The 17666-nt window shown below is 33.5% G+C and overlaps 1 protein-coding gene across 1 annotated transcript; it reads right to left on the bottom strand.

Annotated features, from left to right (window-relative positions):
• Window positions 1–15302: 15302 nt before the first annotated feature.
• On the bottom strand, window positions 15303–16958 carry LOC139864081 (WRKY transcription factor 22-like). The gene is made up of 3 exons (XM_071852667.1): window positions 16513–16958; window positions 16034–16144; window positions 15303–15672 (listed from the first exon to the last, which is right to left on the bottom strand). Exons 1-3 carry the CDS (start codon window positions 16956–16958, stop codon window positions 15303–15305), a joined length of 927 nt encoding a protein of 308 aa, XP_071708768.1.
• Between the last annotated feature and the right edge of the window lie 708 nt (window positions 16959–17666).

Here is a 17666-nt window from a genome sequence, read left to right as displayed (position 1 = left end):
CTTCCCACACTTAAATTCTTGCAATGCCCTCATTTGCAAGAAATCAGTAACAATTTAAATTATTGAGGGTGATTTGTGTGAAAATGATTAAATTTTACCAAAGTTTCCAAACATATCTGTGTTTGCTTGCTGAATGATAAATGGTGCATATCATTTGTTCATTCCGTCTTGTTGTTATTTCACATATATTTTGCATCTTGTCGTCAAAATTAGTTGCTTTTGCTGAACTTAATGCCAGTCTTTGAAAATGCGTTGTTTTACCCTGTTGTGTACATAAGATAAACTGCAAACATATATACATATTTTTGAAGTTTGGTATGTTACCCCACATTCAAAAATTATTATAATCTAAGAATAAAAGTTAGAAAATTATAAAAACTATTACAATATTAAATAAGTATTAAACGTATCAACATTACAAATTATAAAATAAAAAAAAACTAAGTAGACTAGGGATGATACTGATACCAATAGGGGTTCCACGCATAACCATAGGTGCTATAAAATGCTTCGGCTGGGTTATACGTAGGATACGGTGGTTGAATCTCTATAGACCAGGGAGGGAATATGGGTTTTGGAGTAGGAATATAGTTTCTACCTATATGTTGGTAATAGGCTATGATTTGGTTTTGATGAACTTGCCAATCTTCAAATGCTCTCTGTCTAGCATTTTCGTACTCCTGTGAAGCTATAAACCTTTGCATTTCTTGCATTTCATTTCCCCCTCCTACATTACCTTGCTGTTGGTTTCTCTCAACCTGTGGATGTCTACCATGGTATTGTACTGCAGCGTTATTTCGCCTCTTCAAAACTTTCGCACCATGGTATACATTTAAACCTATAGTATCGCGGGGTTCTGGTTCTTCGACTAATAATCCCCCCGACTTATATCCACACCGAGATATTCAGCAATCAAAGTAATAAATATACCACCTCCTATTATGCTATGCGGTCTCATCCCCCTAACCATAGCTGATAAATAATAACCCACACAATAAGGTATACTTACAGCGCTTTGTGGGTCTCGAATACACATATGGTAAAACAAATCCTGTTCATTTACCTTTTCCTTGTTCTTACCTCTTTGTGTAATCGAATTAGCTAAAAACCTATGAATCACTCTTAATTCAGCTCTATCTATATCCAAATAAGAGTAATTTCCCCCTTTGAATCGGTGATGGCTTGTCATTTGACTCCATACACCATGTGTATCAAAATTTTCATCTATCTTTCTACCATTTAGTATCAACCCTCTACAATCGGCAGATGCTAACTCCTCAGGCGTATATATACGTAAAGCCTGAGCCATGTCTAGTAAAGACATGTGGCGCATCGAACCTCCTAACAAAAATCTAATAAAAGATCGATCGGTTAAACTAGCTACCCGATCATTTAATTCTATACTACACAATAATTCTTCACACCATACTTTATATACAGGTCTACGCATGGTGAATAAACGTACCCAGTCGTTAAAAGTAGAATTACCATACCTCTGTGCAAGAAATTCTCTAATTGGCACGGCCAATTCTACAGCTTCTAATGGTCCCCATTCTATGACCCTAGGTACCTCAACAACTTTAGAATGAAGAGTATGCAAACGCCTTTGGTATTTTGGATAATCTATCCAAAGTCTGTCAAATCTCAGGTTCGGGTGCAAATCTTCCAAGTGCATATCAGAAAATGTCATGACTGGATGAGGTATATCTTGCTTGTAGTAGTTATCCACCTCCTGTTGTTCCACATTCTCAGCAGGAGCATTGCGAGTTTGGGATGAAGATTCACCCCTTTCAGTCTGCAAAACACATCAAACACAATTTTTGTGCATCCAAATATGCATTAGTGTCAGCAAAATCATCAATCAAAATAATTACAATGACATGATCAATTTATATCAAACTTAAGCTCATTTTCATATTTTCATCAAATCTACACTTTTTCAAATAAGCATATACGAAAATGTTCGTCAAGTTCATAAGCATTCAACTCAAATAACATGTCAAAATAATCATTACTAGCAATTAAACAAGTTTCAAATGGCATTATCTCTCAAAAATCAAGTTCATGAATTTTTAGACTTGAAAAAGTCCACTTTAATTCTCAAAATCATGTTTAGGCTCAAAGTTTGGATCATTTAACTACCTAAACATGTTACACTACTTAATTTAGCAACAATTCATGACAAAAATCGGCCATAACCTGTTTATATCAAAAAGCCCCAAATTTCTCAAGAACACAAACCCTAGATTACTCAAAATTTGAAGTTCAAGGCTTCTAATCATGTTAAATAGCATCAATCTAGGTTATACAAGCATAGTACATAAACAATTTAAGCATAATTACACTAAAATGCATCAAAATCAAATTGGGGAAAAATTGCTCAAGAACATTAATTTTTGGATTAAATGGTGTTTAGGTGTAGAAATTTACCGTTTTTCTTGAGTAATTCCTTGATAGCATCCTTCTCAACATGATTTTAGTAAAAGATTTGATGATTAACGGTTAAAAATTGTGATTTTGGGGGTGTTTTTCGGGTTTTTTCGGGTATTATTTTCGCAGTATTTTTGAGTTGTGTGTGGACTGATCAGTTCAGCTCGATTTTATTTTTTTTTCTGTATTTTAGTCCTCCCGCGAGTCGCGGGGTTTAAACCTTCAAACTCCGCGAGTCGCGGAGTTTGTTATTTTTTTTATTTTTTTTTATTTTTTTTTATATCTTATACTAATTAAAACAATTAAGTAATTAATTTTAAAATTTTGTTTCCCTTGTTATTTAGGACGAGGTCGTTTCGGATCGATGTCCTAGTCCGTCCTACGACAAAATTTTAAAATTTGTCTTTTTGTAGCGATTGTTTTAAAAGCTAAGATTTTTGGTTTTTTTAATGTTTTTGGCATACTTTAATTCAATAAGATTAAAAATATTGATAATAAAAGTTCTCGTCCCTCCCTCGGGTAAAGCAATTTAGGTTCAAAGACCTAGTCTTCAACTCACGACGAATTTTAAAAATCATATTTTTAACTTAATGAGATAAAGTAAATTTTTGTTTTTAAATTCACACAACTTAAATATAAAATTCAAAATTAATATTAAAAATTCACACCAAACTTAAAATTTGAAATGCATAAAAATAAAATTTATATTTTAAAAATTCACACCAAACTTAATTTAAAAATTCATATTATAAATTCACACCAAACTTATATTAATTTTTCAAATATTTACAATTTTAAATATATATTTTTTAATAAAGTTTACAATATTAATTTAAGATTTATATATTAATTTTTAAAAAAACATGGTAAAAATAAAATTAAAAATCCTTTTGGCTTTTTATCCCACTTTAATCAATCAAATATTATCAAAAATATGCGCCCCTCTTTTCGGTAAAGTAATTTCGGTTCCATGACCTAATTTAACTCATGACGAATTTTTGAAATATTTTGGGTTGATTGATTAAAGATATTTATACCTTAAGAATAAACGTTAAATTTCACAGTGATGTAATAAATTTTTGAATGATATCAATAATTTCGGTCGCCAAACCTAATTTTATTCAATACCAATTTAATACTTTATAGCGAACAAATTAGCGTTTATTATCAAAAGGTTAAAAATAAAAATAAAAAAATAAAAACTGTACAAACATACCTGTGAAATAGATTTCTTAGTTATATGATCTATCTCATTCATAAGATAGTCGATTTAATTGGTTTTCCATAGCTACATAGGCGTAACCTCGAGCATTCAGTGTTTTTTCTTCTAAACATATGAACGGTCCGTCTCTGCATAAAGTAACAAATTCGGTGTTTGAATAGGTTTGATTATTTGAACATTTACCTCCATGTGACCATTTTCCGCATTTGTGACATCGTTCTAGGTGTCGTGCTCTTCTTTTCGCTGCGGATTTTGATTTTCCTTTACCAAATTGTAACTTATTATCTTCGCATCTGGATTCTTTTCTTACTCCGTCCAATCTTTCTCTGATTACTGATACTATTTCACTCGGTAGTGTGTCATTATTACGTTTAGTGATCAAAGCGTGTAGCATTAGACCATGGTTTAGTTCACAGGCAGTCTTCATTTCCTAAAAAAAATAAAAATTCAGAATGGGGGGAGAAGACTAGTTCTTTAGGGTCTGCTAGGGAAAGACCGTTCGGGTTCCATTTTCGAGAACTATACTAAAACAGACAATCTAACTCTAACAGAAATACATATTATCCTTTAAAGACTTGATTCTCCCCACACTTAGTTAGCTGTGGTGTTGAAATTGTGATTAACTTCGTTGTCGACTTCCATCGGACTATCTATGTAGTGTTTAACTCTGTGACCATTAACTTTAAATTCAATCCCATTTGAATTTATCAATTCTACTGTTCCGTATGGAAAAACTCTTTTAACTATGAATGGTCCCGACCATCTTGATTTCAATTTTCCAGGAAATAGCTTGAATCGTGAATTGAAAAGAAGAACTCTGTCTCCTTCTTTAAATTCTTTTGAACTTCTGATTCTTTTATCATGCAATTTTTTCGTTCTTTCTTTATAGTTTAACGAATTTTCATATGCTTCATGTCTTAATTCTTCTAATTCGTTTAGTTGACTTAATCGTAGACGTCCGGCTTCATGTAAATCAAGATTACATGTCTTCAAAGCCCAAAATGCTTTGTGTTCAATTTCTACTGGAAGATGACATGCTTTTCCATAAAGAAGTCTAAAAGGTGTGGTTCCAATTGGAGTTTTGTAGGCTGTTCTAAAAGCCCAGAGTGCATCCTCCAATTTAATGGACCATTCCTTCGGATTTGATCCTACGGTTTTCTCTAGAATACGTTTTAAAGCTCGGTTGGTATTTTCAACTTGTCCACTTGTTTGTGGATGATATGCGGTGGAGATTTTATGAGTTACTCCATATCTTTTAAGAACTTTCTCAAGTTGATTATTACAGAAATGAGTACCCCGATCACTTATTAAAGTTTTCGGTGTTCCAAACCTTGCAAAAAAGACGTTTTAAAAAGTTGACTACAACTCGTGCATCGTTAGTTGGGAGAGCTTGTGCTTCCGCCCATTTAGATACATAATCAATGGCTACGAGTATATATAGATTATTATGAGATTTTGGAAATGGACCCATAAAGTCAATACCCCAAATGTCAAATACTTCACATACTTGTATGACATTTTGTGGCATTTCATCACGTTAACTTATTTTTTCGGTCCTTTGACAAGCATCACAGGATTTGCAAAGAAGGTGTGCGTCTTTGTAAATTGTAGGCCAATAGAATCCAGCATCATAAACTTTTCTTGCTGTTAGTTGAGGCCCATAATGCCCTCCTGTTGGTCCTGTGTGACAATGATTTAAAATTTTACTGGCTTCATCTCCAAATACACATCGGCGTATTATTCCATCGGGACAACTTTTAAACAGATGTGGATCTTCCCAAAAATAGTGTTTTATATCACTGAAGAATTTCTTTCGTCTTTGGTACGATAATCCTTTTTCAAGGAATCCACATACTAAATAGTTTGCATAGTCTGCAAACCATGAAATTTCTTTATAATCTATCTTCAATAGATATTCATCAGGAAAGTTGTCTTGTATGGCCGATTCATTTAGAACTTCTAATTCGGGATTTTCAAAACGAGAAAGATGATCAGCGGCGAGATTTTCTGCTCCTCTTTTATCTAGGATTTCAATATCAAACTCTTGTAAGAGTAAGATCCAACGGATTAATCTTGGTTTAGCATCTTGTTTCGAAAATAGGTATCTAAGAGCAGAATGGTCGGTATAAACCACCGTTTTTGCTAGAACGAGATATGATCGAAATTTGTCAAAAGCAAATACAATAGCAAGGAGTTCTTTTTCAGTAGTTGTATAGTTCGTTTGTGCTCCTTGTAACGTCTTACTAGCATAATATATAGGTTGAAATCGTTTTTCAATCCTTTATCCTAAAACGGCTCCCATTGCAAAATCACTTGCATCGCACATTAGTTCAAATGGTAGATTCCAATTTGGTGTTATCATGATCGGCGCATTAGTGAGTTTCTCTTTAAAAATATTAAAAGATTTGATACACTCATCTGAAAAGATGAATGGAGCATCCTTTTCTAGGAGTTTATTCATAGGAGTGGCAATTTTAGAAAAATCTTTTATGAAACGTCGGTAAAAACCGGCATGCCCTAGAAAACTCCTAACTCCTCTAACATTGGTGGGATGTGGAAGTTTAGCAATTACATCTACTTTAGCTCTATCCACTTCAATTCCTTCTTTTGAAATTTTATGACCAAGAACGATGCCTTCTTTAACCATAAAATGGCATTTCTCCCAATTAAGTACTAGATTTGATTATTCGCATCTAATGAGCATTCGTTCAAGATTAGCTAGACATGTTTCAAATGTATCACCGAAGACTGAAAAGTCATCCATGAAAACTTCCATGCATTCTTCTATCATGTCATGAAAAATCGCCATCATACACCTTTGAAAGGTTGCAGGGGCGTTACAAAGTCCAAATGGCATGCGTTTGTAAGCAAAAGTACCATAAGGGCACGTGAATGTGGTTTTCTCTTGGTCCTCGGGTGCTATTGGAATTTGAAAATATCCGGAAAATCCATCTAGAAAACAATAGTAACTATTTCCGGCTAATCTTTCCAACATTTGATCTATGAAAGGTAAGGGAAAGTGATCTTTTCTGGTGGCGTCATTTAATTTTCTATAATCAATACATACACGCCATCCTGTTACAGTCCTAGTAGGAATAAGCTCATTTTTCTCATTTGTAATGACAGTCATGCCACCCTTCTTAGGCACGCATTGAACTGGGTTTACCCATGGACTATCAGAAATTGGATAAATTAGACCTGCATCTAGCAGTTTAATAATCTCTTTCTTAACTACATCTTGCATATTAGGATTTAGTCTTCGTTGGCGTTGCACATACGTTTTATGACCTTCTTCCATAAGGATTTTATGTGTGCAATACGAAGGACTTATTCCTTTAATATCATGAATCTTCCATGCAATGGCTGGTTTATGGGCTTTCAACATAGAAATGAGTTGTGATTTCTCATTTTCAGTAAGAGAAGACGATATTATTACAGGTAATTCAGATTCACCATGTAAATAAGCGTATTCCAAATGGTTTGGAAGTGGCTTTAACTCTAATTTCGGAGGTTCTTCTATCGATGATTTGTATCGATATCTGTCTTCTTCTTTTAGCATTTGAATTTCTTCTGTTGTTGGTTCATATCCATTAGCTATAAGTGTAGCTAACATTTCAGCTTCATCAATTGGTTCATTACCTTCTCCTAAAGAACATTCTCCTGTTCCTTGTAATTCTGAAAATTCTTCTAATAATTCTGCATGTGCATCTATAGTTTGAATATAATAACATGTATCATCTGCAGATTGTGGTTGTTGCATTGCTCTATCAACTGAAAAGGTAACACTCTCATCCTCTATACTTAGGGTCAATTTCTTACCGAACACGTCTATCATTGCTTTAGCCGTGTTTAAGAATGGTCTTCCTAATATGAGAGGAACTTGAGAATCTTCTTCCATGTCCAAAACAACAAAATCTATTGGAAATACTAAAGTACCAACTTTAACTAGCATGTTCTCCATTATCCCTCTAGGATATTTTATTGATCGATCGGCTAGTTGTATGCTTATTCTGATTGGTTTCAATTCTCCAAGGTCTAGTTTAGCGTATAGTGAATACGGCATTAGATTTATACTAGCACCTAAGTCTGCCAATGCTTCTATTGAACTAAGACTACCCAGAAAACATGGAATTGTGAAACTTCCTAGATCAGATAGTTTTTCTGGTATCTTATTCAACAGCACTGCTGAACAATTAGCATTCATGGTAACAGCCGAGAGTTCTTCCATTTTCTTTCTATTTGAGATTAGATCTTTCAAGAATTTAGCATATCTAGGCATTCCTGAAATCACATCAATGAAAGGAAGATTTACATTTATCTGTTTAAACATATCCAAGAATTTGGATTGCTCGGCTTCAAGTTTCTCTTTCTTCATTTTACTCGGGTAAGGAAGTGGTGGTTGGTATGGTTTAACATAAGGTTTATCCTTAGCTGTGTTATCTTCATTAACCTTTTCAACTACCGGTTCTTTTTCCTTATCTTGATCAGGTTGTGGTTCTTGTGGAGTAGGAATAGCTTCATCAGAAGTTACAGGTATTTCAGGTGGTTTAAGTGTTGTACCACTTCTTGTGGTAATGGCTTTAGCTGTTTCATTCCGGGGGTTAGCATTTGTATCACTAGGTAGACTTCCCGGTTTTCTTTCACCTATTAACCTTGCTAGGTTACTTACTTCTTGTTCCAGATTTTGAATAGAAGCTTGTTGATTTCTAAATGCTTGAGCATTTTGTTCATTGGTTTGTTTTTGAGATGTGAAAAACTGCGTTTGAGTTTCAACTAGCTTCGTCATCATATCTTCTAAATTCGGCTTTTTATCATCGGTTTGTTGTGGTGGTTTGTTTTGAAAATTAGGTCTTTGCTGATTGTAAGTATTATTGGATACTTGTTGATTGCTAGGACCTTGTTGGTTGTTGTATGGAATATTTCTGTTATAATTCTGGTTTTGATTGTAAATCGGTCTTGGCGGTTGATAATTATTCTGATAATTATTTCCAGGCCTTTGGTTTATGTATGAAATATTCTCTCTTTGTTCTATTGTTAATTCAATACTGAGACAATCTTTTGTCAAATGTGGTCCTCCACACTGCTCACAACTAATTCGTATTTAGTGAATATCTTTAGTCATCTTTTCCATTCGTCTCTCGACAGCATCTATCTTTGCGAAAATGGAATCTAAGTCATGGCTAGAATCGGCTCTAGCTGCTTTAGATGATCTAACGATATCTTTTTCTTGGTGCCACTCATGTGAGTGGGAAGCAGTGTTATCAATAATTTTGTAAGCATCAGTTTCGGTTTTCTTCATAATAGAACCACCAGCTGCTATATCTATGTCTTTCCTTGTAGTGATGTCGCATCCTTGGTAGAATATTTGTACTATTTGACAGGTGTCTAAACCATGTTGCGAACATCCTCTTAACAACTTTCCAAATCTTGTCCACGCCTCATATAGAGTTTCATTTGGCTTCTGTGTAAACGTAACAATTTCTGCTTGAAGTCTTACGGCTTTAGATGCCGGAAAGAATTGTTTAAGAAATTTTTCAACTAAAACGTCCCATGTATCAATCGCCCCTTCAGGTAACGATTCCAACCAATCTTTGGCTTCTCCCTTTAAAGTCCAGGGAAATAACATGAGATATATCTGTTCATCCTCCACTTCTCTTATTTTAAATAGTGTGCAGATCCTATTAAAGGTACGTAGATGTTCATTTGGATCTTCCTTCGGCGCACCACTAAATTGGCATTGATTAGTCACCATGTGTAGAATTTGTCCTTTGATTTCATAATCTGGCGCATTAATGTCTGGATGAGTAATTGCGTGACCTTGGCCAGTGCGTTTAGCTCTCATTCGGTCTTCCATACTTAAAGGTTCCAGATTCTCCATAATTGAATTTGTTGAATCGGAATCACTAGAGGATTCTGATTTAATGGTTCGTTCCTCAACAATCTCTGTTTGAATAATTGGTGGTTCCGGATGAAAATTTAGTGGTTCAGGATCTATGAATCGTTCCTGAATATTCTCCGGATTCTCAATTGTGAGGTCGGGTTCAAAAAATGGATTATCGGAAATTTGAACTGGAGTACTTGGTCGACTGGATGACGATTCTAAAGAAAAATCAACGGCAGTAATATTTGCTAAATGTCTTGATCTAGTTACCGGTGGTGAACGTACAAAAGGTGGTGAACGTCTTGCTCGGTGCGTTCACTGAATATCCTATTAGTTTTTAAAAGGAAAGAAAAATTATAATAAGTTATCCAATCAATAGACTTTTCTGATTTTGCCCACGTTTCGAATAGCCAAAAGATGCAGCAGAGGGGCAGGATTCGTTTGGTCTCAATATAATTGAGGACTGTTTGGCTCCAATAACCCGGTCTACGTACAAATCCAACTATTACTACGAACCAGAAAATTTTGATGTCTATCAATTTAACCACTTAAAATAAATTTTCGTAATTTTAAGAAATTTAGATAAGAAGTAGAATAAAAATCTATGTCCTAAAACTAGAATAGCGAGAAATAAGAAAGAAAAAGAGTTTGTCGAAAAAGATCGAAAAAGAAAAATGGTTGAAAAATAAAAGGTGACGGAAAAATAAAAGAAACTTATAACACTTAAAAACACTTGACTAACCTAACCTTATTACTACAACTAACTTAAAATTATAATCGCAAATTGAGATTACTAATTGGAATGATAATTGATACATAGGAAAAAGTCGTCTAAAAATATTAAAGCTTACAAGAAAAACTAAATCCCAAATGGAAATAACTTAAAAAAAAACTAAAACTTAAAAAGGCGTCGCAAAATTCTAAAGTACCTAAATCTTAGTCTAAAGAAAAAGCACTTAAGGAATTCTACGGCAAAGCCTAAAAATCTAGAAGTAAAAATAACTATGGCAAAAACTAAGTTTAAAACTAAATATGAGCGAAAAATACAAATATTACGCTAAAACAATTAAAAAGGGACAAAATATAAAAATATACAAAAAGTTGTAAAAAGTACAATTTTTATAAAAATATTATTTTTATATTATTTATTTTATAAAACTATTAATTTTACAATTTAATTAAACTAATTTAACTAAAATATAAATTAAATAAAAAGTAAAACTAATTATAATAATAATAATTAACTAGGGTTAATAATAATAATAATTAATAATTACCCGTAATTAAATGCAGATTAGGGTTTCTGTCGGTGTCAGGGTAGCTCCGCGAGTTGCGGTATTTCAAAGCAGCAAACCCCGCGAGTCGCGGGGTTCCAAAATTCAACTCTGGTACAGTTTTAAATTTGACGCGTTTTTTTTTTATTTTATTTTTTCTGCTTTATATTTTCTGTTTATATCAAAATATTTATATAATAAAAACTTATATTTAAAAACTTAAATAAAAATAGAACTACTTTATAATTTTAAAAATATCTTAAAAATAGATTTATATATATTAAATTTTTTTTTTTTATATTAGCGTTGCGCTTCCGGCTTTTAAGCGATTCCCCGGCAGCGGCGCCAAAAATAACTTGATGTGGTAGCGGAGTGTATATAAAATAGCTTTATATTTTAGCAGGAAATACTATTAAATACGATACAATTTTACACAAGATATTTATTTATTTAGAGAATGGATATACTTAAACCTTGCTACAACACTTATAGGCAGTGTACCTAATCGTACAGTAGTGTAGTTTTTAGTAATTCCGGTTCGTTCCACAGGGAAAATCTTTAAACAAAGCTTAACGCTATATTAGTTTACTTTTATAAAAATACAAATATATATATATATATATAAGTAATATTATTATTATAAAGGGGGGTTTTTACCGTTTAATGACCAGTTTGTCGATTTTAAAACTTTAGTCGCAGTTAAAACCAAATGTAAAATAATAAATAAATACAAGACTTAATTTAAAGCGTAAAGTAAATAACGATAATGAAATTGCGATTAATAAAAGTGCGATAAAATAAACTTGCGATAATTAAAAAGTACGATAATTAAAAGTGCAATTAAATACAATAACAATAAAAATGCGATAATTAGAAGTGCAATTAAATATAAAATAAAGAAAATTAAATATGAAATAAAAGAATTATGCTTATTTAAACTTCCGTAATCATGATGTTTGACGTGTTGATTTTTAGTTTATTCCCATGGGTTAATTGTCCTTTGTCCTGGATTATTTAATATGTCCGTCTGGTTTTTTGTCCATAACAGTCCATCAGTCATAAATATAAAGTGCGAGTGTCCTCGTCAAATTATCCTTATACCCGAAGTTAAATATTCCAACTAATTGGGGACTTAAACTGTAACAAGATTTTAATACTTTGTTTAATAATTACACCAGGATGTCGACTGAGTGTAACCCAAGATTTTAATATTTTGTTATCAATTATACCAAGTGTCCTTGTACATAATTTCACCCCTGTTTTAATTATTCTAGTGGCTATTAATCCATTCCCGTGTCCGGTTAAATGAACGATTATTCGTACATATAAATACCCCGCCCATCGTGTCCAATCGAGTGTATATGGTAATTTATATGGACGCCCAATTGTAAATCTTTATATTAACATTAACAAACTATCATTTAGTTAAACAAATATAAAGCCCATTAATAGCCCATAGTCTAATTTCCACAAGTGTCGTTCTTTTGTCCAAACCCCAATTATGGTACAAAGCCCAATTACCCAATTTTAGTAATTAGCCCAACATCATGATTACTTCGGATTAAATAAGCACAATAATAACTTAGCTACGAGACATTAATATAAAAAGGTTGAACATAACTTACAATGATTAAAAATAGCGTAGCGTTACACGTACAGAATTTCGACTTACACCCTTATAACATTCGCTAACATACCCTTATTATTAGGATTAAAATTAAAATTAAAATTAAAATTAAAATATAAATATAAATATTTACGTATATATTGAGAGAGATAGATTATGGATTGTGAAAAATGATCAGAATTCGGTTGGCTTTATAGGGAATTGAGTTCAGGGATACTCCGTGACTCGCGGCAATTTTTGCCTTCAAACTCCGCGAGTCGCGGAGTTTGAAAATACAGCTCACCAACTTTGGAGTCTTTCTTGCAGACGGATTTTTATTATTTATATAATATATAAATAATTATAAGAATTATTTAAATATTATATTATATTTATGTGCATAGTTGACTTGTAATTTTTAGTCCGTTGCGTCGAGCGTTGAGAGTTGACTCTGGTCCCGGTTCCGGATTTTCGAACGTCCTTGCGTACAATTTAATATCTTGTACTTTGCGTTTTGAATCTTGTACTCTTGTAATTTCGAGACGTTTCTTATCAATAATTAGAACCTCTTTGATTGTATTTTGTACTTTTGAGCTTTTTGGTCGTTTGCGTCTTCAATTCGTCGAATCTGTCTTTTGTCTTCACCTTTTATTATTTAAACGAATATCACTTGTAAATAGAACAATTGCAACTAAAAGCTTGTCTTTCTTGGAGAATAATGCTATGAAATATATGTTCGTTTATAGCATTATCAGCTTGTTTTTAATTACAAGTGAGAAAATTCTAAAGCAATCTAAGGTATCTAGGGTAATCTAGTTCTAAAGTTTCCACTTACTACTAAGGCTAGTTATTCTAGGGACAAATTTTTGTTTCTTACTGCTGTTTTCCTGGTATTTCGAAAACAGAGCTTCGCATAAACTTATTCAATAAACCAAGTGGCCAGATCGACTACGGAGAGGCAGGATCCTTTTGGTTCTAATATGATTAGATACTGTTCAAAAAATTCCACAACCAAGTCCGTGTATAATTGTCTTTCTTAGGCACCACTAATAGCTTATCAAAATAAATCTAATTAAAACCGTATTATCTAGTACTAGTCCATGGCAACTTACTCCTCCTAATGATATGGCCAAAACGGACGGTTTATTTTTGGCGGTGTCGTTAGGTCGCCGGCCATCTATTTCAGATACTACTAAGAGGGTATGGTTTTAAATTTATAATATGCGGGGCCGAACTACTCCTTCATATGAGTGATTAAGGGAAGTATGACCTAGGGTCGTTCGTTTAAGAAGATATCAGGATCGAACTTTTATCTATAGAATTATTCTAATAACTAAGTAGATAGAAGAGTAGTTTTGGGTTTTTCTAAAGTTCAAAGGCAAACACGTAAATAAAGGAAAGTAAATGCGATAAAATTTGTAATTCATATAAGGTTAATATAAGTGCGTGTTATGATTTCATCAGTTACTTAGCTGAGATTGTGGAATGCTAGCTCATGAATAGGCAGTGACTTTGTATCTACTATGATGTACCTAGACGTCCTTATCATGTTGAGGATATGTCATTGGGTAATTACGCGAGGTTTGGTGATTCTGGATAGACAGCAATGCCCTCAACCCCCGACGTCCATCAAACACGAGTACATGTAGGCATGGGCTGCTCATCAATAAGAGCGCTCGAAAAAGGCGGCATATTAACGTTCTACAAGGTCTAAACTTTCTTATACATAACAGAAGACAAGGTTTTGAGAGACGCGATGTGTTTCGATACTTTCGTTAACGATTGGTTAATACAAATTGGTTAGGCCCTAAGAAGAGTTCAACCATAAAGAACACCATGGCCAAGTTACTAGGTAACTTCCATGAACACGTTCGGTTATCCAACGATCCAATCCTTTATGGTTTTTAAACAAACAGTTTCTTAATTAACTAAGAATCCCTCAAGCGGGGTGCAATGCTTGAGACCGCTTTATGGTGTAGTGTACTAGTCAACACTCAACTGTTTCCACGACCTTACGTGCCAGAGGTGAAGCTTACAACAACTGATGTCTTTCGGTGTGCACGTACTAAGTTTATATGCTTAGTGACTACACCAGCATGGTTCAAGACCGAAAATGTACTCCTAGTCTAAACAGAGGTTTCAATACGAAAGGGATCTCTGCTGGAATCCAAGGCTCAGGTTAACGCACTACAACCATTGTGCCTCAGTCAAGCTTGCATTGTATCCAACAGAGTTCTCTTACAAAGGGGTGGCACAGATAGCTTGCATTGAACCCATATTCATATAAGTTAATTAATTATTGATTACAGTAAAAAAAAAATACATATTTAAATAATGAAAAAGAAAATAAAAAGGTGGGACTAATTACTTAATCACACAATCATTACGCTATACCACTAAAAACTCCATCACGCTATCATTTTTTCCAAATCATTACTATACCTCACAAAAACACTCTATCACACCCCATCACCCGTCAGCAGTGCAAATGGTCTAACCCGGTAATGACTCGACAGAGTTTTTACCTAAAGAAGTTGCGTATCACACATTTCTCAACACATAACTGTACAATATTTGATGCATATTATACAACAACCTATACTTTAACGATAATCTTAGACAAAAGGCCAATTTCACTTTACCCACGGCTCGTCCCTCTCAAAAAGCATAAACAACAAAAAGAAACAATTACGGAGTAACTTTTTTCAACGATCAAAATTATTAATTCCAAAGAAAAAACAATTCGTAATGCACTACAGACAAACTAGTATAAAATATTTGCTCTGGATTTAACAATATCTGCTCTTTATAAATAATTAAAGTCAGCGCGTATAAACGCGTAGAATATCATCATCATGACATCATAAAAAAAAAGTCAAAATGTAAAAGTCAACCACCGCCGGCCGGACCGACAATCTCATCTAACCCATCGAAAATATCTTCGTCGACAACCACACCGGAAATTTCAAAGCTGGTATCATCGTCGTCGGCGTAATCTCTTTCATTTTCGTCTATTTTCTCCCTTGCCGGAGATACGGTGGCTACCGGAGAAACATGTGAGGAAGGTGTCGGTTTTTCGTCGTCTCCGGCGGTGCTGATTTTGTTGCGGGAGCTACCGGATAAAGAGTTCCGTTGAGTTGGCACCGGGTGGCTGTGTTCGCCGGTGTATGTGATTATTAGCATACCCGGGTCGGATCTGTTCCGCTCCACTTGTTTTCGGGCTAAACAGGGTTTTGATGTGCTACATCTATAATATCCCCTGTTTAGAATAGAAAAAAAATACAAATGAATAATTGAAACAGCAATGTTACATTTAAATGTATAAGTAATTGAAAATATTACAACATAAAAGAATTACTCCCTAATGTGCAGTGTTATTTAAGACAATTTAATTAGACTAAAATAATTAGAAACAATTAGTAAATATTTTGATCACTCGGTACTCATAAAATATAGAATATGGGGTATATATGAAAGTTCAAGTAAAAATAGAATGGCATTTTGGAATTGTTGCTGAATATTTATTTAGAAGCTAAATTAAGTCTTCACTAAATAAAAATTTGCAAAATAATGTCTAAAAATAGAATAATATTGGGAAAATGAAAAATACTACTACAAACCTTGGGTATGGAGAGCCTTTGATAGGTTTTTGACCATATTTTCTCCAAGACCACAAATCAGAAGATGATCCTTCAGCTGGCACTTGGCAAACATTTTTAATCTGACTTTTCCTATAACAAAATAAAATAAAAGGTATAATTACAATTTAAAATTTACAAGTAATAATAATATATCCAGAAACATAATTTCCTTTTATATTAGTATATATATTCTTAAAATGATCTCTAGTTATGATTATGATCCTGACAAATATTTTGGGAAAAATACAATAATCATAGAATACTGTAGTATATATTTTTCTTTAAAATAATAGCTAAACAGAGCTTAACCATTGATTTGCTTCAAGGGTAATTCATAGTTTTGTAGGTTTACATAACCCACTAATGGATCCAGTTAAAGTTCAGAAAGCCAGAAATGTGTTCTTTAATAAATTTGAGTAGTTCTGAAAAGAAAAAAAAAAAAAAAAAAAAAATTCCACCTTTTCTTGAATTTTGGTGTACTCTGCGCATGCGAAGTTGTACATCTAGATAGGCTGAAAGATTGTTGCTTCCCTTGAAACTGTTTCTCTTGTTGGTAGTTGTGGTGATGGTATGGTGAATCTTGTAGTCCACTAAGAACAGAAAGTGGTGAAACTGGGAAACTTTGAGGAGATGGAGGTAGTTTTTGTAGATTTGGAAAGTATAAAGGGTTGTAAAGATCATTCAAAAACTGTTCTATACTATTCTCATTTCTAGGTTGAAATAGATTTGGGAAGATACTGGTGTAATTTTCTCCATGAAAAGTTGACTTTTGTTGACTGTAAGCATCTGAAGGTCTAGTTGGAGTGGTGGTTGTGGTGGTGGTGGTGGTGGTGGCGGTGGCAGCGGAGGATACGCCGGAGCAACAGCCTCTGACCACCGCTTGCAAGTCCCAGTCAGCATCCATGTAGAGAGGCAAATGAAGGCGCTGACTTTTGATAGATAAAAATGTGTAATATGATATATATATTGGTGTGAAAATGCAAAAAAGTAATTAAACAACAACAACAAAATCCAATACAATATGAGAAGATGAGATGTGGACAATCCAAAGTTATTACAATTACAAATATAACAATATAGGTTAAGCATATAATTAGTATAAATATAAATATCTCTATATAAACAGATAACCAGATAATTGTTATGTTTGTGTTAATCGTATTTTGAAATTTTGTAACACGAAATTCAAATGTTGAACTTACATGTATGTGACTTTATATGTAATATGAGTTTTGTCATTTGTATTTTTTGTATTTATTAGATACACTTCGGATATTCGGATAATCCGGTATCCGAATCCGAAATTTTGGATATCCGAATTTCGGATATCCGAAATTTCGGAATCGGATTTCGGATGGCCGAATTCACTATCCGAATTTTCGGATATCCGAAATCCGAATATCCGAATTTTCGGATATCCGGTTTTGACCACCCCTAAATGAAACTAGAAGTTACTCGTATAAACTATAAATGATGACATAACAGAATAGGATTGAACTCCCACACATGAGCTTGTAGACCATGACAAAAATTGAGATTGAATGCCCAAAAGAACACCTTGAACTTAATATTTCTTACAATGACAGACCGACATGTGAACTTTCCATTGAAA

Source organism: Rutidosis leptorrhynchoides, chromosome 8, assembly GCF_046630445.1.
Source record: "Rutidosis leptorrhynchoides isolate AG116_Rl617_1_P2 chromosome 8, CSIRO_AGI_Rlap_v1, whole genome shotgun sequence".
Lineage (NCBI taxonomy): Eukaryota > Viridiplantae > Streptophyta > Magnoliopsida > Asterales > Asteraceae > Rutidosis > Rutidosis leptorrhynchoides.
This window is presented reverse-complemented; position numbering and strand designations above follow the sequence as displayed.

Excerpts from the sequence above, each read along its gene's own strand:
- LOC139864081 (XM_071852667.1), bottom strand. The coding sequence starts at position 16,958 with ATGGATGCTGACTGGGACTTGCAAGCGGTGGTCAGAGGCTGTTGCTCC. Across the intron at positions 16,145-16,512 it reads ACACCAAAATTCAAGAAAAG|GAAAAGTCAGATTAAAAATG; the intron begins GTGGAATTTTTT and ends ATTTTGTTATAG. Across the intron at positions 15,673-16,033 it reads AAAGGCTCTCCATACCCAAG|GGGATATTATAGATGTAGCA; the intron begins GTTTGTAGTAGT and ends TATTCTAAACAG.